Source organism: Carassius auratus, chromosome 22 (genome assembly GCF_003368295.1).
Source record: "Carassius auratus strain Wakin chromosome 22, ASM336829v1, whole genome shotgun sequence".
Taxonomy (NCBI): domain Eukaryota; kingdom Metazoa; phylum Chordata; class Actinopteri; order Cypriniformes; family Cyprinidae; genus Carassius; species Carassius auratus.
This window is the reverse complement of record NC_039264.1, coordinates 10,988,325-11,008,467: the sequence shown is the minus strand read 5'-3', so window position 1 is coordinate 11,008,467 and position 20,143 is coordinate 10,988,325. Positions and strand designations below refer to the sequence as shown.

At 36.9% G+C, this 20,143-nt stretch overlaps 1 protein-coding gene across 2 annotated transcripts; it reads right to left on the bottom strand.

Annotated features, from left to right (window-relative positions):
- Positions 1-1,534: 1,534 nt before the first annotated feature.
- LOC113039682 (rho-related BTB domain-containing protein 2) lies at positions 1,535-18,712 on the bottom strand. 2 transcript variants are annotated; one of them, XM_026197695.1, is made up of 10 exons: positions 18,146-18,712; positions 14,042-14,243; positions 13,760-13,863; positions 12,689-12,874; positions 10,128-11,074; positions 8,303-8,421; positions 6,796-6,946; positions 5,776-5,864; positions 3,512-3,617; positions 1,535-3,299 (listed from the first exon to the last, which is right to left on the bottom strand). In XM_026197695.1, the coding sequence occupies exons 1-10, from the start codon at positions 18,205-18,207 to the stop codon at positions 3,091-3,093; spliced, it is 2,175 nt and encodes a 724-aa protein (XP_026053480.1). In that variant the 5' UTR covers positions 18,208-18,712; the 3' UTR covers positions 1,535-3,090. The 2 variants fall into 2 exon arrangements, with proteins under 2 accessions (XP_026053480.1, XP_026053481.1); XM_026197696.1 differs by lacking the exon at positions 18,146-18,712 and adding an exon at positions 17,222-17,477 and having other exon boundaries at positions 3,091-3,299.
- Between the last annotated feature and the right edge of the window lie 1,431 nt (positions 18,713-20,143).

The following is a 20,143-nucleotide window of genomic DNA, read 5'->3' as shown; positions in this document are numbered from 1 at the left end:
CCTCATAAAACATCAGCAAATGTTTCTGGGTGCTATTACAAATGCTTAGTAAGATTCAGAACAATCTCCACTCGTCCCACTGCAGGATTAACAGTCCATCATTCAAAGCTCAGCATATATTTTTGGGTTTCTAAATTAAAACAATATTCCTCAGCATTCCCTTGCTGCCAGCTAAAACAGCCTTGCACATGCTAGTCAGCTCTTAATCCGATTTATTGAAGCAGAAAAATATTAATTAGTTTACAACAGGCAGAAAATACATAGCGGATTGCTTTTCACTCTTCATAGTGTGATTTATTATCCCTTTTTTGTACTGTAGAGGTCAATCTGGTTCTATAAAAACTACTGTATTGCCTTATAACAAGCCATTCTATATATAAGGTGCTATTCGCTTCTGGCTTTCGCATGTGCTAGATAAGAAACATTCAAATCGGAAAGGGTTTAAGTCTATATGGACCATGCTTGTGAGATTTCCTCTCCTATGTGGCGAGGCATTGCACCTTAAATAGTTATGTCAATGTAAATTGTGAAACTGTCTTGCATTATTACCTTTTCAATTGATTTCCTTATAGTACTAGAATAGTCATATAAATACTTTTCCCTAAGTTAATACTAGATATTAATATGACCCTAAAGTGTCCCTCAGAATGGGATACTGAAATATAGCAGGTGTAGGCAACACTCTACAACTGCTTAAATGTAACTGCGGTGCATCATGGGATTGTCACAGGCCTGCCCGTGAAGCTCATCTGAAAGCTGGGACAGTTTGAAATCATGTATTGTGCGCGGTAGACCGATGTCATCCTCCTTATGAAGCAGAAGTGAGCTTACTTTGGTAAAGACAGCAGCTGGTGCCCTCACTTTGAATGTGTGCAGTGTTCAGGCACTCTTTATATTCCCTGTAGAGGAGCGCGGTGTGACTGTTCACCCGGGATCCTGTTTTGAAGTATCTAGTTATCATATCACAGGTTGTTACTGTTTTCCAGAATAGTGCTATCGAGACAAAAATTCAGCTTTTTCAGTCTTGATGTAAACCTGGACTACTTCTTGTTGGTAGCACAAATTCGTGACATTGTGTCAGTAAATGCTGATTTTGTGTAAACTTACAATCATTTGAATGTTGAATGTTTTCATCTCCATACTTGTCAGTTAATTACATGTGAGGTTACAGTTATTGAGAGGAAGAAATAGAGAAGATAGACTGCTTCAGTCGAACATATAGCCAAAAATATACACCGTGTGCAGGAAAAACAGAGAGTCTCAAAGTACTTATTTTTTTGTTGTTGTGCACAAGTAACATTCAACATGCACACTGATGAAGAGCAAAGTGCTCTAATCATGTATAAAGAGACACAGTGGGTTCAATACAAGTTAAGCTGTATTGACAGGCATAATACTGAACAGCACAGAAAATACACTACTGTTCAGATGTTTGGGCTTGTTTAGTTGTATTTTTGCCAACAAGGCTGCATTTATTTGATAAAGAAAAAACTGAAATATTAAAATGTTAAATAACTGTATTCTGTAAATATATTTGTAAAAATGTAATTTATTCCTGTGATTCAAAGTTGTATTTTCAGCATCATGACTCCAGTCTTCAACGTCACATGATCCTTCAGAAATTTTTCTTATATGCTGACTTGCTGCTCGAGAAACATTTTAGTTTATAACTATATAAGCGTTAATAACTTTTGTACAGCTTATTATTTTTTGGAAACTGTTTTTTACATTTATTTTATGGAAGTTCAAATGAACAGCGTTTATTTAAAACAGAAATCTTTAGGAACATTATAAATGTACTTTACTGTCAATTTTGATCAATTGAATGCATCCTTGCTGATTCAAAAAATAAATTTCTTTGGGGCGGGTGGTGCAAATGTGAAGAAATCTAAAGTTCATTATTGAAGAACTTGTATGAGCAATTCATAGATAATTATTCTTGTGATGATTTAACTTTTCTAGATGGATGAGCTTCTGGTTTGGAATTGTAGTGTATGTAAAAATTCTGTCTATCTATCTATCTATCTATCTATCTATCTATCTATCTATCTATCTATCTATCTATCTATCTATCTATCTATCTATCTATCTATCTTGTATCTCATATTGTAAGATTTACTGCTGCAACATCATCATGAATATTTGCCTCCATCCAATTAATAGCCAATGCCCAGAACCAAGTCCCTGCTCTACTTTTATAATCCATTTCACTCAGATATGTGTCTCAATACAGAAGAAAATATCTGTTGCTACTTCACTGCAACTTTAAGTCATGTACTTTTTTCATACAGTGTGCATTTTTAATGTTTATTTCCTGGCTCTGTCTATTTCCATTGTAAATACCTGAAAGTACCAACAATTATCATTTACTGTGTTAATCAGCATTATGTCCGATGTTATCAATGGAGCTTAACTCACACTGAACCTGCAACATGGCTACGGACTGATCCAGTTCTGTGGAGTCACGTCCACACGCGGCCCTTTAAATGCCACATTAATAATACCTTTGGATGCTGAACGCTGGACACCATTTGAGTGTTGAGAATGTCGGTCTGTTAAAATGGTTTGATTGTAGATTACCAAAACAATGAGGAATTCATGTTTGCTGGTTGCTCTAAAACGTCCCTGTGTTCTCATCCTCTAGAGCTGAATAGCACTTATTAACATTTCTAGTTAGGAATATGTGCAGTCCTGCCATGGATTTTTCTATACAGATGAAGATATTGTTATGTTTGGGGAACCGATGCTGAGTGAAGATTGCCTTGAAATTGAGCAGCAGTCTACCACCGCAGGAAGTGATGTCACAGGAGAGCGTCAAAGCTGATGTGATTTGATGAAATATCCAACCAGTAAAGCAGAAAGACTCAACAATGTGCTTTAAGTCAAAGCCGTGTGTTTCCTTTAATTATGTTCTCCATCCGGTTTCATTTTTGCTTGTTCTTCAGCAGCTAAAAGCAGGGCTTGAGCATTTTGCTTAACAGAAAGTGTGAACAGGTAATCTTATAGAGTTGAAAAAGGCTATCATTCCTTGTGTTGTGTTTATATCCCACATTTAGGGTGGTTTGGTGGGCCGTGCATCCTGAGAGCCAATCAGATGACTGCAGAGGAACCAGGAGAAGACGGAGAATTGGAGGAAGGAGAAGAGGGTAGATTCCAGAAGAGCCACTTGCGTTTACACTGACGCTTTTGGTACAGGTAATCTTCCTTCTCCCGCTCCTTGCGCGCCCGCTGATAGTGATCTTCTTCCTTCAGATACCACACCGGAGGCCAGCGATGTTTCTCAAAGTGCTCCAGGTTTCCTGTGGGACAGAATGAGACCATGACACTAGCTTAATGCAGAAATCATTTCAAAACTGAGATAACTATTAGGTTAAAATTCGTTTTTTTTCAAGAGTGACAAAAATATAATAATAATAATAATAATAATAATCAAGTTAATCAGTTTTATGGACTGTCATGTTTCAACATTAATTTTGAAGAGTTTTACTGATCTGACGGCAAATCAAATTACCTGTAGATTTGGCCTTCATGTCCCGAGGGAATTTGCGACAGACTCTGTTGTAGTTGGTGCAGATGTGATGGAGGCACCAGTCCGTCAGCTGATGAGCACAGTGGAACTAATGGGAACAAGCACACAGATGAAAACACCATAGAGAAATCAGACATTTTGAGATGCTTCCCCTCCTGGACCCTGAAACAACTAGTCTATTTGGTTCTTAATCACTTCTAAAACTTAGATTCTTTATTCATGTTACATTGTCTACTTACACACTGTCAATTCACCTTTTAGTTCTTAGGGTTAGGGTTAAGGTTAGGGTAAGTTAGTTCATTTTTTTTATTATTATTATTATCAAATATCACATTTTTAAACCGTCTCTCTCTTGCCATTCATTAAGCCAGACACTGATGCAAAATAAACCCCTTTGTTATATTTTGAAATGTGTCTGGTTGAATGTATGTTATCTCATACAGAAGCTACAGATGTTTTCTCCTGTTTCAGTCCGCATTTGCAAGTTACACAGAATCAGAGCAAACCTGCTGACTTTGTGCACTCAGTGTTAGATGTCATGAATCCCGTATTACTTAAGTTCTGTCGATGTGTGACAGTAGTTGTACCAAACTTTATATATCCGCAGGACTGGATAAACTTATTGACAGTATCCACTTTATTTTGCAATGCGGAAGTAAATACGATGACGTTAATACTGCTAAGTGTGATGTGACGGGAGCACACACAGAGCACTATTAAACACCGTGATGGTAAATATTTACCACACCCGCGGTGTATAACATAGTGGGAGGTTGAAAAGAAGTGGCCTGCCGTAACTTATAAATTAACAATTTTAATTATTTTCTTTTGTTGCTTGTAGCAGATGGGTCTATTGAGGTCAATAATAACAGTCTAGTTTGGCTTTTTTAGCTAGTTTACCTATGCATGCTCACCATAGTCCTGTGCAGTGATACTGGCATGTGATTTTTATTTATTTTTTTAAAGGGGGGTGAAATGCTTAAAAAAGCATAGCAGGCACACACTGGTCAAGTGAAAGATAGCTTTGTTCGTTGTCAGCTTTAACATGCTGCGTTAATGCGAGACTCTTATCGGGCGAAACAAAAAATATCGCCGTTAATATTCTCAAAGTTGGGTATGATGACTTTCACCTCGATATTTTATATCACCGACTGGCTGAGGACAGCCTAAAAAGATGCTCAGGACAGTTGACGGGCCACTGCTGCGCATCGTCACAAAAGCTGATCTTTTTCACATTTTTATGCCTTACCGCTTGTCGATTTAAACATTAAAACATCCAAAAACAAGACGCGGAAAAGCTGAACAGAGTAACTGGTTACTCGCACACTGTGTTCGGTTCGCACGCGGAGAGAGAGAGACGCGTATCATGGACAGCGACACTGAACCGAGCTCTCTGCGAAGAGAAATGCGTCTCAAAACACTTGAACATCGAATTTGCTTAGTTTTGCTCTTGTGCCGACAAATACATACAAAATATGTCAAAATATCAACCTTCGAAATTATGCTCGAAAAAACTGTCAGTTATTTCTTAAGTGAAAGTAAACAGTTGAGGAAAATAATGGGATGTGAATTATACTGGATGCGTTCATCGTCTCTTAAAGTGACCGCGCCTAATTTAGCGACTGGCTGCTGTAATGTTAATCCAAGAAAAGGAAAAAGAAAATCACTCACTGCTCTTGACTGAATTACTTTTTAGTTTTAACAGTCAAACCAAAAATTATTCAAACACCAGGTATAATTTTTGATAAATATAGCAAAACTGTAATAATGTGAGACATGTTTGTCTGAATAAATGTAGGTTTGATTGTATATTTCATTTTTACATTGAAGACTATCCAGTGCTATTTTACATTTAATTATTTGGTTTCTGTACCTTGACAGCTACAAACTTGAAAAAAACATAAACATTGGTGTGAAACAGGCGTAATGTTGTTTGCACCTTGTGCGATGTGGAATTTCAAGCACTTTGTGATGCATTTTGGAAACAGGAGATTTATTTTCTAATGCACCATCTAGATTGATAAACCCTTTCTCAAAGACTTACTGTTCGTCAATTTTATTTGGGTAACACACATATTCTGAATGCCATTGGCAGAATTCGAATGAGCCATTTTAATCTAGATTAATCTAGATAAAAAAATAAAAATCTATGCCCACCACTAATATATGTATATAAAATTGCAAAGAGGATAGGATTTAATTTGACATGGGTGCATTCTCATTCTGTCTGTCAATGGTACGTTTACCTGGGCCATGTCCAGATAGAGCAGAACATCTCCATCTATATCAGCTCCCATCATGGCAGCTTCGGTCAGTACCTTCACAGTGTACAGCTCTAGGACAGACACACAACACTCATAACAACAACTGAATATGTTTGCATCCATTGTTAATAAATGACTCGTTAACATTTTACAAAAATGTTCCATTTTTTAACATTAGAGAAACACCCCATGTTGTGAAAATTAAATATTTAATATTTTATTTGCTTGTGTGTCTGGTGTTTTAATGTTTAAAGACAAACCATGTGCAAATGCATCAGTCAACACCATCAGTCAACTGTATTTTCTCTTTGCAATGTACCAAAAAAAGTCCTAAAACACAACTGTCACAAACATGTAAGCTAAAGAGTGGTATGACGTCAGAATCACAGAGTTAAGCCTGTGGTAAACATAACTTGTCAAAATGTGATGTTTTGTTCTACAACATAAATTGCACAAACTGACATCCCAAACTGTCTTATCAAGTTCAAAAAAAGAAACAAAACAGCTTTAAAATTGAGTGTGTGCAGTAAACGCTGTACAACAAAATGTCAAAGTATCATCAAGTTATGTTTACCACAGGCTTTATTTTATTTCTCATAATCTGAAAAAAAAAAAAAAAAAAACTCAATTTTGAACGAGATCTGCTAAACCTATATAAAAATTTTACAATACCTTGAATGCAGTCACTTTTTTGAAAGACTTCTGATATTGTATGGCAAATGTACATGCATGTATGTTACAGGTAGGCCATTGAGAAAAGCCAGTCTATTTCCATGAAAGGAATCTCTGTAATTTGCAGTCTGAAGAGACTTGCATTATATTTCAGTACAAAAGGACGCAGTGTTATAGTCACTGTCTCACTCTTCAGTGTTTAGTCACTGTCTCACTCTTCAGCGCTAGATAAAGGTCTAAATTTACACAGGATTTGGTTGCCTGCGGAGATCAGGCTGTTATGTGCATCATCATCTCAAAAACAATGTGTGTGCAGGTTTATTTGTGTACCTGTCAGCGCTACCAGGTGAGGCAGACAAAGACGGTTTGCAAGCACAATGAGTTCCATGGCATCCAGATCTGAGCGAGAGCAGAAGCAGCCAGTATAGAGATACTCCAGCACAGCACGCATGCAGCTCCGCGTAGTGTTTGGAAACGGCACCTGAAAAAACACAGCAACAATCTCAAAACGGGGAATGCGGACTCAGTTTTACACTACCATGCAAGAGCAGTATAATTAGAATCAGCTTTGTTCATTATTAAAGTCCAACTTTGAGAATTCTGTAGATAATTTATGTCAACATTTTGACATACTGTACAATGGGAGTCCAAAAGGATTTCATTAGCACTCCATCTTTTAAATGTTTAAGTATCAAGTTTGTATAAAACCCTCATGTTTACATTCTTACACGATCCAATGGAAGCAAAACCATCTGACCACAACATGATCAATGCCACAGATATTTGGGCCCCATTTATGTTGGGAATACTAATTTAATTTATTGATTTCTCATACTTGGTAAGCTTAATTATTATTTTGGATTACTATATGCAGCATTAGAAACGAAGGGTTGAAACTACATCAATCCAGATGTTAAGAGGAATATTCTGCTTGTCTCTCAAAAAAAGTTAATTAGAAAAAAAAAAAAAAAAGTCAATAGATTGTCCAACACGTTTTGTTTCAGTATTACTGAGATACTATTATAGTTTTTCATATTTTTACTTAATATTTTCATTTTGATGTTTTTAATGTATTTTTTGGTTTTGTCCGTTTAATTTTTATTAAGTCTTATTTGGGTTTTAGTTATTTTAGTGTCATTTCAGTATCAAGGTACAGCTCAAATAAAATAAGTTTAAGGGTTCATTTTATTTTATTAAAAAAATACAATTGTTTATTTTATGTGAGATGAGTTGTTTTAGTTCAACATCACTTAAATGTCCCATCATCACTTCTTGCTCCAGATACTACAAAATTAAATTGCCCACTAAGTGATTTGCCTCCTTGCCTTCTTTCCAATTTTCAATACATATTAATTACTATAGTTTTTGATGGGAACCTGGATTTATATGGCATTATTTTTGTGCCTCTATCCTGAGTAATTGTACGTTTTGAGGACAGAGAACTATATTTTGCAAGCACATTACATTATATTTTGAAGACAAATTAACAATCGCAAAAAAAAAAAAAAATTTGCTTGAGCAAAGAAAAAAATGATTCTGTGCTCAATAAATGTATTTGCTTGTTTGCTATTATCCATATTAAGGTGCAGTAATGACCCCTAAAGCGGTCATTACTAATATAATGTTCAAAATATAATGTAATATGCTTGCAAAATATAGTTCTCTGTGTTCAAAATGTACAATTACTCGCTCAGGATTGAGGCACAAAACTAACGCCATAGATTTATGACAAACAATGAAATTGTACACAGTGTTACCATTAAAATATACAACACAAAAATAATCTTTAAAAGCTCAGTGTTCCCAATGGTTTAGATGACATGTGAGTGCACTGTACCTCTTTTGTACAGCTCTCCACAAATGGGCCACCAAACATGGCTGCCATCCAATCACAGCTTGAGATGAGCAGTGGTTTATGGGCCATAATGGTGCCATCATCCAATCTGAACACCACATCTGCATTAAAGAACAGACAAACGTTTAGCTTTTCAAATCTCTGTTATAATGATATATCAATCTCACATAAACATTTTTCACTCTCTGGTAAACCAGCATACATCGTGATTCCGACACTGAAATGAAGTTGACAGTATTTACTATAATATTTTACTGAAGTTCACTAAAATACACCCTTGTTAGATCTGAAACTGACACAAGGGCAACTACCACTTTTGTTATGTGGACATGACGCAATCTTAAATTCAGACAATATCATCTTGACAACTTAAAGCCACTTTATGACACCCTCAATATTCCATTCCACTAAAGCTCAATCGCATTGCTAGAGTGAAGGATAAATAAATAGAAATGCTCAGTGTTTATGTTTGGAGAGGGAAAAGCTCGGTCAGCATTGTAAGACAGCTTGATGTCCTCCAAACCCTGAGAGTGCTGAAAAACACCATACATCCGCACTGGTTCTCACTACCAGAAGAGCACTGATTATGAAACTGAAATCCAGCTGCCAAAATATGGGGGCTTGTTTTCTTCTCTGAGGGTGAATATTTGAGCTGAAGTAGGAGGAAAATAGCTTGAAGGGACATTCTGCTTGAGAGCATCTCACATTTGAGAAAAATTTGCTTTGGTTATGAATAATGCTGGGCGACCTTCCGCTAGGATGTACTCTGTACACCCAGCATGTGCAAATACCCAAAACGCAGAAGTCTGCTTTTCAGAATACAGCGGACATTATTCTACACAACACAGAAAGGTTGTGGTGACAAATAGGGACATTTACAGGAAAAAGGGCAAAAGGGCAAAAGCACAGCAAAATGAGTTCCATCAGTTGTCTGAATGCTAGTCACAACTAGGTGTTAGGTGTAACTGACAGAAATACAACAAATAAGTTCAATTCGTACCATTCCAAGTGGGGTTCAAACCAACATCTCAGGATTGGGAGGTGGGCATGCTAATAAGGAAGGTAAAGACTTAAGCTCCTAGCTTCAGTTGCTAGTGCAACTCTGGATGCCAATGGAGTGAGGTTTATTCACACAGCTCTTACAAGTTTACCTCCGTTACATTTACCCCGTAAACTAAACTTCACTTCCACAAGGGTCACGGCACCAATATAACCCTTCCAGTTCTACTAACACCACTCCAAGTGTGATTCGATCAGACGAATCATATTGAATACTCATTATATATTTGTGATCATTTTGCTGCATCTTGAATAATGTGAAATTTTCATGCACAATTAGGTTTCCTAGAGTATTTGATTCTTTTTTTGATAAATCACTTCAAACTGTCATTTTCAATGACTTAATTCAAAACCTTGCTTCAACAATATGTTTGTATTAAGGTCATTTAAAAATGATTATGAAATTTCTGTGTGGCATTGCTTTAAATTTTTACTCCAATTTTCCATTCTTTTTTTTATGTAACATTTTGAATGGCAACATTTTGTTTTGATATTCTGAATAGCTGTTTGGTTGAAATAATGGCCTCTAAGCTTTTCACCAATTTCAGAGCAACTCCATTTGTTCAACAGTCCTGAAATGTACTCTTAAAAACAGTAATTTCATGTAAAAGTGGTCATGGAAAACTAGATAAAACCCCTAGTCCACCTCATTAATCAACTAGTTGTTTTGTGGTTGACTTGACTATCATGCTGGCCCATCCCTAATAACTACAGTACCAGCCAAACATACAGTTCACATGCCTCTCACCAGAGAAGGTCCCTTTGGTCAAACATTCTTTCACTCGATTGGTGCGTCTCACGTAAAATGCCTTGGTGATCTCCTGATTCATGAAGGCCTCGTCGTTCAGGATGTTAGCCACCATCATACGCAGGTCAAACACTTCCAGCAGCTCTGCAATGTGGGCAACCTGCATTAGCTCCTTCTCCCGCTCATCTAGTTTACCTGTATACAGGTACCGCAACACAGATCGAAATGGACCGGGCTGCATTGAAGGGTCCATGTGCACAACAGTCATTTTTCTAAGGTTGATGGTGATGGGGTCATCCACCATTTCTTCTTGGATGCTAATAAAAGCACGACTCAAGGCAGGGAGCAGACGACCGCGACCATCACCCTTTAGAGTTCCATCACTGGTACAGGCACGCAAGTTTGCTCTATCTCCATCGTCGCTAGTTTCACAAACGTCAAAACTAGCTGCGCGCATCAACAAATCGCGGCCAGAAAGCGGTGGCCCTCGGAGTCGTTCTCTCTCCTGTCCGGTCTCCTCAGGAACCCGAGGTTCAGTCAAGAAGAGGTCGTAGAACTTGGAGGAAGATGTGGCAAGGTAGATGCGGTGAGCGAAGATCCTCTGGTGTTCCTGGAGGACTAAGATGACGTCGGCGCAGAGTGGGTCCTCCAACAGGCGGCTAGGGTGCTCTTCTATGTTACTGGGAGGGGCGGGAACGGTGATAATGGGTGGAGGGGGCTTAGGGGGAAGGAAGGGGGCTTGGAGAAGTGGCCTTTGAACATTTCGTAAATGCGACTTCCAGAACTGCAGATGACGACGAGAAATGAGGGCTGCACGGATAGCATTGTCGAAAACGTCCTTAACACCGAACTGAGCAACTATGCTGGTCTCATAATAAGGGACACCTAGATCTTTAGCCACCTCGTGGCCTTTCTCTGGCGCCAATATCTCATTGGATTTAATGGGTCTGAAACAAAAACAAACAAAAAACAGCATGACACTAAAGAATCAGCTTTCCCAAAAATAACAATTCAGTCATCATTTACTCACCCTCATGTCATTACAAACCTGCATTGATTGCTTTCTTTTGTGGAAAACCAAAATACTTACTCTTTACCATGCAAAGAAAGTAAAGTGGCATAGGCCAGGGGTGTCAATTCCTGCTCCTGAAAGGTCAACATCTTGCAGAGTTTAACTACAACAAGCTTCAATAAAACCTGTCTGTAAGTTTCTCATTTTTGCATCCAAAAGCTAAACAATGCAGCCTGCTCATTCTGAGATAGAAATGCAATTTCAGAATCCTAATTATCTGTCTGTCTACCGAGTAGGCATTGCTCACAACAAATGTTCTATAACAACGTTATGTTATATCTAAAGTTTTTATTTTAGTTGACAACCTGTGCAAACATACATATATACATATAATTATATAAAAATAAAACAGACTGTGCCAAATACGCATACGTTTTATATTGTTTCACATATTATTGTTGATAAAAACAATAACATCCAGATGCTCGGGTGAAAGTAGGCTCCTCAGTCTGAGTTATTTCTGTTAAGAAATAAGAATGCGTGCAAACACAGACAAGAAGATAACGGTGTGCTAAGCACCGTTTCTTACAGCGCTTTGTGTTTTCTGTTTTTAAACTCTCCCTCAAGAAAAATTAAAGGAAGCATATGTCTCAAGAGAATTTGGCTATCATAAATGCTTTCTTCTCGGCTCACTCGAGGTTAATCTACACTTATCTGCATGAAAACAGCAATGGACAGCTGTCTTTACTCAGTCAACTGGTGTTCATGTCATTTCTCATTGTGGCGGTGATATTATGATAACTCAGTTACACTGATTCATTTGATCAAAAGTAACTCCAAACAGTGGCCCTCCATACAGGCGCAGGATTGGACACCCCTGGCATAGGTGTTGGCATGCTTCAAATATTACAAGATAGCACTGTTAAAATAGCAAAATAATTATTCCTTACTCATTCTCATGCACCACATAAGTTATATAATATTAGTTTCATGAGGAACAGTCTATAATATTAGTCAATAATCCCTGAAAATCCTCCTCCACTGCTCGAAAAATCATATTCATGTGTTATTTTTATGACATGTAAAGATACAATGCAAAAGTTGAGGGTACAACATGAGGGTAAGTATATAATCACAATTTAATAATATAATTCCCAACCCAGATCCTTAAGGCACCCCAACACATTAGGTGTTTTGGACTGTGTGTGCAGACCAATCGCCGTATGACATCAAAGTACCACTAAAGTGATTAGAAAGCATAAGGAGCCATCTGCTCTCAATAGCTCTCACGGTACTTTGATGTTATACAACAATCGGTCTACATCTATATTCAATCTCCTTCTAATCAAACCCAACTGAATCTACTTATTAGCTAAATAGCACAGACTCCAGGACCTGAAAAATATGAGTCAGATAAGGGAAACATCCAGGATGTGTACCGTTGGAGTTCCTCAAGGAACAGTATTGGGAAACACTGGTTTGCAACATACAACTGTTGCATTTCTAGCATTAATGACTTCCAATAGTTGCGTTTGCTGTGGGTATTTACCTGGCCAGTGGGCGTCGAGCTCTGTTCACTGCCTCCAGGTCAGCATACCGCAAGTCTAGCTGGCAGCCCACAAGGATAACAGGAGCTCTGGGACAGAAATGCTTGATTTCAGGGTACCACATTGTCCTCACATGGTGGAGTGAGTTCGGGTTTGCAATGGAGAAACACAACACCACCACATCAGACCTGTTAAGAAACCAGACACAACTCATTAACTGGTTAAAACAGTTTTGCTTGGTAACCATTTTAGGGTCACCTTTGACCTCGGCACAATTTTAGCTTATCAGTGTGAGCAAAGTTTAATCTGATACAGTTCTGTGGAATTTGACATGTTTGCAGAAAAAAAAAATAGTATGTTAATGAAGGTACTGTTGTAAAAAGCTAAAAAAACAACAACAAAAAAACTTAATTCTATATATATATATATATATATATATATATATTCCACATAACTTGTTTTGTCCAGTATTTACTAATCATCATGTTTTTCATTACTACTAGGAGTGTAGATACTTTCACTATAGAGCACCGCACGTGACATTCAAGAAAAAAAAAAAAAATGGTGCGAACAATTTACTAATTTGTTCTCTCCATGTACTAAAACGTGCACATGATTACCATTTTGTTCACTCGATTTGCTAAATCGTGGGCACAATTTACTAATTTGTTCTCTCTATTTGTAAATCGCGCGCATTATTTAGCCTACTTTTTTCCTGCATGCCATCTGTGGGGCTCCGTACTTCAAAAACAAAATTTAGAAAGTATATGGAGAAAAGGACCACATTCAAAATGAAGAGGAATTAAACATGGTGGTGGTGTGCGACCGATAGTTAAGTAGAGAGGTTTTGATAATAAGGATTGAGTTACTACTCATCAACATTTAGCGTGGTAAACATATATATTTATAATTGTATGCAATTGTTTGATGAGACAGTATATCCCAAAACTTGCCTACTCTTCTACTACACACTCAAAAGTGTGTACTTTTTCTTCACCATAAGAGTACATAAATTAAAGACTTAATAAATAAATATATATATAGAGTGGATAATAGAGGTAATCCAAATTCACCTGCCATACGCAAATCTGCGATCCTTGTGATGGTCACCAAAAGTGTCCCAGAGACGCAAGGACACGCTGACATCATCCACCACATCTCTGGACCTTTCTAGAACCTGGCCGGAGAGACATAACATATCACATGCATGGAGATTTACCCAAGAAACTGCATATAACATATATTTTTTAACATTTTATCAGATTATAAATCAGGGATTTTGTAGAAAGTGGCATCCATCACGTGTTTCATATACTTTTTTTATGAATAACAATATGACAGCAGGCTTTCCTCACCTCCTGGCAGACTCTGTACTGATCTATTGCCCAGACAGTGGGCACATGTGTGGCAAGTAGCTGGTACTGTGTTAGCGTCGCATTACAGGCCCGGGCACAGATAAGCCGGGTCTTTCCAACAGCGTTGTCTCCAACCACCACACACTTGATAGTCTCGACATTTGGCCTCTCATAATCCATGTCAGAATCCATAAAATGATGCCTTATACACACACACAAATAATAATTAAATATAATGTTAAAATATTTTAAGCTAAATAATATATTTTTTAAAATAACATTTAGAAAAATGTATGAATAGAAAAAAAAAGATTGCCAAGAAACTATTAAAAGACACAAAGACATACAGTAGATATGTGAATATTGGTTGATTATTGTATCATTGATAAGCAGCTCAGTGACGTGAATATTATTTTTTATTTTCCTTTGGTCCTTTTTGTCAGTCAATCTAATAAAAAAAAAAAAAAAGTAATTCATGGATGCAATTACATTTTTATACTGATTCAATTTAAAAAATGTGTAAATTCAAAATGTTAATTTTCTTAAAAATGTCATGCTTTGAAATTTTTAAGAAATAAATGTCATAACGTTTAAATATAAATATTTATTTTATAAATATATATTTGATTTTTTTATATAATAAAATGGCATATTTTTTTTCCCCAAAATCAACCAAACCAGGAATACAAAAATTACATTTTGTAAGAACCTGTCACATAAAAAAAAAAAATCAATCTAATGACTTCCATAAGCAAACTCTCAGTTATTTTAATTTCTTTACTTCCTCCGTTCACCCCACTAAAAGTGATCTCTTTAATTGTGGAGTTTCAAACCGACCTGATTTAGCATGTTGCGCAATCACATTGGCAACATATGAAATCAATAAAGGAACTACAGCCCTACTGTCTCTGTATTGTTGCCAGAGGCAACTAATGAGGCTTCAGAGCCTTTTAAAGTTAGCTGCCTGTGTGTTTGAGTGCACTGAAAGCTCTTGGTAAGGTACACTGCTCCCTTGAGTGGGCTTCATTTCAGTTGTGTACTAAATTATTAACTTCTGTGCAACTAAAATAAATGAGTTGTGAAGAAAAAAAAATAGTTTAGAATGATATATGATGAGTAAATGATGACAGAAGTTTCATTTTAAGGTAAACTACAAGTGAGTGATATTTAATTAGGCTCTAAGCTGTTAGCAGCATCACCATCACAGAGGTTTTAAAGAGGTAACAAGCTGACGGGGTTACCAGCTGGGTGAACACAAAAACAGAAGACAAGATGCTTATGATAAATTTCAGCTGGGATGAGATGTTGCCGTTGTTGTTTTTGTCCCACTAAATTCATCCTAAACTAGGGTGCATCCCAAATGTATACTTATGCACTATTCTGTTTAGTTTTTAGTATAATTAGTATATGTAGTGTGTTCAAATGTAAAAAAGAAAAGAAAAAGAAAAAGTATAAAAGTGCACTTTAAATGCATAATTAAACAAAAAAACTGTATTGTGGAATGTTGAACACTAGTAATTACCCACTGAAGGGGGCGGGGCTATTGGACTCTGATGTTGGATAACAAAATAACCTTATATTTCACACATTAGATGGCTGAGTACTATACTCAAAGTAGAATACTAAAGGATAGTCCATCCAAAAATGAAAATGAGGCCATCATTTACTCACATTCTTGTTCTACTAAACCAGGGGTGTCAAACTGGATTCCTGGAGGACCAGAGCCCTGCTGAGTTTAGTTCCAGTCCTGCTCCAGTACACACACAATCCAGTTTTCAAATAAGCCTGAAGGACTTGATTAGTTTGATCAGGTGTGTTTAATTAGGATTCAATCTAAACTCTGAAAGACCATGGCCCTCCAGGAACTGAGTTTGACACCCCTTTTATAAACCAATCAGTAATTATAATAATAATAATAATAATAATAATAATAATATTTAGCAGTCATAGTAGTAGTATTTACATAAAATATATAAATTAAAGTGTATATATTAAATTTGATCATATTTTAAATGATTAAAAAATTATTGCTGATAAATGGGTAAAACCTATTGGTTTGAAGGATAGTGGCGAAGATTGGTATAGATTTAAAATGTAAATGAAAAATGTTCACTGTGATCCTTAATTAAGTCCTTAAATTGAGTCTTTTAATGTCATCTAATGATTCTTGTTCGAAATATATTTTAGTATATGAAAGTATTGTTCAACTGAATGACAAAGGCCTAGAGGGTGTCTTCAGTAAATCATGGTAAAAAATATAAGATCAGCCCTTTCTTTCAGAACAAGCTGCACAACTCCTTGTTCAAGCTCTTGTTCTGTCCAGACTGGACTATTGCAATGCTCTCTCGGCAGGACTTCCAGCCACTTCTATCCAACCTCTACAATAAATAAGTATTAATCTCTAATGAGCTGAATAGAATGCACGTCACACGTTTGTTTATCACTTTGCACTGGCTACCAGCTGCTCTTATAAGATTCAAGGCATTAATCTTCGCCTGCAAAACCTCTGGCTCTGCACCCCTTCACCTAAATTCATTACTTCAGACTTATGTGCCCTCTAGAAGCTTGAACCAGCAAACGACGCATTATTGTAGCATCTCAAAGAGACTTTTTAACTTTTTCATTAAATGTTCCCTCCTGGTGGAATGACCTGCCCAATCCCAGCAGCACCCCCAACTCTAGCTTTCTATTTTTTTTTTTTCTAGATACTTGTTTTTCTTTGTGTGTGTGTGTGTGTGTGTGTGTATACCTAACCGACATATATACTAACAGAGACATGTCATTTGCATTTGCACTTATATTGTTAGTTTTGATTGCTACTATCATCCCCATTCGTAAGTGGCTTTGGATAAAGTAAATAACTAAATGTAAATGTAAATGTAGGCTAGCTATATAATCAGTATGGATGCATTAGTCCATCGCTCAGAGTTATTAAAACAGTTAATCATCTCGTCATTAAAGTTATCAAGTTACAATGGTACACGCTCACGTGACTGAAATAATGATTCGATCACGAGCGCATTATTCTTCAGCTTTAATGCCTTCTGTCACAATCACCGTAAAATAGTGCAGGCACAAGCTCTAGATTACGTCGAATCGTCGAAGATAGACTACATTAAGAAGTATTCAAATACATACAAATAATATGAAGTTATATAACAGATACTGGTGTATTATTACCTCGTATCTTGAAAATGGAGGTGGCTGGTATAGCGACACAGTCTTTGGTTTCCAAGGAAACGGAATTTACTCCTCTACTACTGTACCATGAGCCCCTGTTATTAATGCCGCCTTATTCCAATAATCGCAACATAAATGCGTAAAAGCGTATAATGAATGAGCATCTTCTTAAACTCTGTCCGGTGACCGATGAAAACTGTCCTTCTCCCTCAAAGAGCATCTGAATCGCTACGCCTTTCAATGGATATGTTATGAAGTAGCTACCACAGTATTACCTAATGATTTACGATAGGACTATTTGCTAGTAAAGATAGTAAGGTCAAACTTCCAAAGGGTGGTCACTTAAACAATTGTATTTATTTAGTTTAGGGTTTTTTTATTATTATGTACAAAATTAATTTGATTATGTGTTATTTTTAGGTTATAATTATTAGATATTATTAAAATATGCTACTTAAAAATAAAAATATATATATATAAATATAAAAAAATAAAGTAGGCCTACGCTAATATTTAATATGTAATATTTTATATATAGGCCTATTTAAATGTAGGCTACTGAAATAATTAAAGTAATATGTATTTTTACCAATTAAGAATTATTTGAGTTTATTTATAAAACGCGTATGTGATGGACACGTTAACTTAAACCACTGTTACTAATGATAAATTATAGGTTTTAGGTCGCCCGAATGATATAGCCTACTGAATGATCTGGTCTAGCCTATCCCGTTTACAGTAGTAACTTATGTATCTGCCATAAACAACATTTATTTATTTTTTTTACATGCTATTATGTAACCGCTGATGTTTCCTTGACAAATGACACTTTAAGTGTCGTCTTAATAAATAACAGCGAATTGATGTCCTCATAAAGCAGTAAGTAAACAGAGAGAGACACACACAGGCTGCGGCTGCTCTTACCGCATCACAGGGAAGTGCTGCATCGGCTCGGCCGATCTGGGGAAGCGACAGAAGAAATGCATCGGATGTGGCTGGAGAATGACGAAAGCTGGAGCTAAACTTCATTTTCGGATCAGTAATGCACGGCTTGGAATCGCTGCCGCCAGTCAAACCGCTTACGAGAGAAACTGCTCTTTGTTTCTCAAACGCCATCGGGTGAATCGTTGAATTTCGCTGTGGCTGTCAGGCAGCGGGGCCGGACAGACTGCTCTTGATGTTCCTCAGTTACCGTACGAACTGTACAACACAGGCACAGCAACACAGCTCTGGCCATTCACTGCACACATACAGACACAGCAGCAGGCTACTTCTCATTCACTGTAGTCGCTCACACACACACACACAAATGTTTGTTTTGGTGAAAAGTGGGGACATCCCATAGGTGTAATGGTTTTAATACTGTACAAACTGTATATTCTATGGCCCTACACCAACCCTACACCTTACCCACCTTACCCATGCCTTACCCATCCTACTTGCATAACACCGCCCAAATGTTCATGCAAAGAAAGAAGGTGTAACTTTGATTCTCGCTGTAGTATTTCCGCTGCTGCTTTTGTTCAAAACTGCTTTGTTTGGTCTTCCAAAAGAGGACACAACTAGAAATCAGTGGTAAGTTTACGAACACTGTTCCAGAACAGTTCAACCCAAATATTCAGATGTGTGCAGCGCATTTTACGGAGGACTTGCCTACACTGCCGGCTGTCCTGACTCACAGGTATGTTTTCATATTGAAAGAATTTGCCACTGATTATTCAAACGCAAGTTTTGAGCAGTGTAGAGTAACGTAGCACTTGTTGTTTGTCGTTTCTCCGATCACAAATGCAGGCATGCTTTTATGTTTACGCAGTGAGATATGCAACGCAACGTGTAAAACACAGTATAAGTCATTATAATCAGTAAATATATCCCCACTGGATGCAACAAATGCCTTGTATGTAATGGGTTTTATTGTTTTTGTCTCGTTGCACCAGGACACAACACAATATGGTAAGGGGTAAGGGAACTGGACCCCCGACTGAGCCTGGTTTCTCCCAAGGTTTTTTCTCCATTCTGTCACCGATGGAGTTTCGGTTCCTTGCCACCGTCGCCTCTGGCTTGCTTAGTTGGGGTCACTTCATCTACAGTGATATATCATTGACTTGATTGCAAATAAATGCACAGACACTATTTCAACTGAACAGAGATGACATCACTGAATTCAATGATGAACTGCCTTTAACTATCATTTTGCATTATTGACACACTGTTTTCCAAATGAATGTTGTTCAGTTGCTTTGACACAATGTATTTTGTTTAAAGCGCTATATAAATAAAGGTGACCTGACTTGACATTACTGTCACACGCTTGAGGCATTTGGCCAATCACAACGCACTGGATAGCTGGCCAATCAGAGCGCATCTTGTTTTTCAGGAGAAACAATCATGTACAGTATGTGGAAAATAATGTGGTTTTTTTTTCCACCTTAAACGGCATTAAACACATTTCATCCTAATGGACGTAACTATGAAAACTGCACTAAAATCGTTGACACACAGACTGACAGCCAGGCTTGTCACTATTTATATTTCTAATATCTAATAAACTAGCTTCTTGTATTTAAACAAGCCTTTTGGAACAAACATTATTATCACAAAGTTTCAATCATCCAGTTGTCATTAGGGAAGATAATAAATACTGCATTTGTAAATAATGCTAGAATTATTCTGTTGGACATACACTACTGTTCAAAAGTCATTTCTGTTCACCATCCCTGCATTGATTTGACCCAAATAGAGTAAAAACAGTAATATCATGATGTATTATTACAATTTAAAATAATAATAATAAGATATTAAACAATTTTCAGCATCATTACTCCAGTCTTCAGTGTCACATGATCTTTAGAAATCATTCTAATATGCCGATTTGGTGACCAAGAAACATTTCTAAATATTATCAATGTTGAAAACATTTTT

Bases quoted from the DNA above. Each gene is read 5' to 3' on its own strand.
- LOC113039682 (XM_026197695.1), bottom strand. From the start codon at position 18,207: ATGCATTTCTTCTGTCGCTTCCCCAGATCGGCCGAGCCGATGCAGCAC. The intron at 5,865-6,795 runs GTACACAAATAA...TGTCTGTCCTAG, and splicing joins TCACCTGGTAGCGCTGACAG to AGCTGTACACTGTGAAGGTA. The intron at 3,618-5,775 runs GTAAACGTACCA...TGTTCCCATTAG, and splicing joins TCTATCTGGACATGGCCCAG to TTCCACTGTGCTCATCAGCT.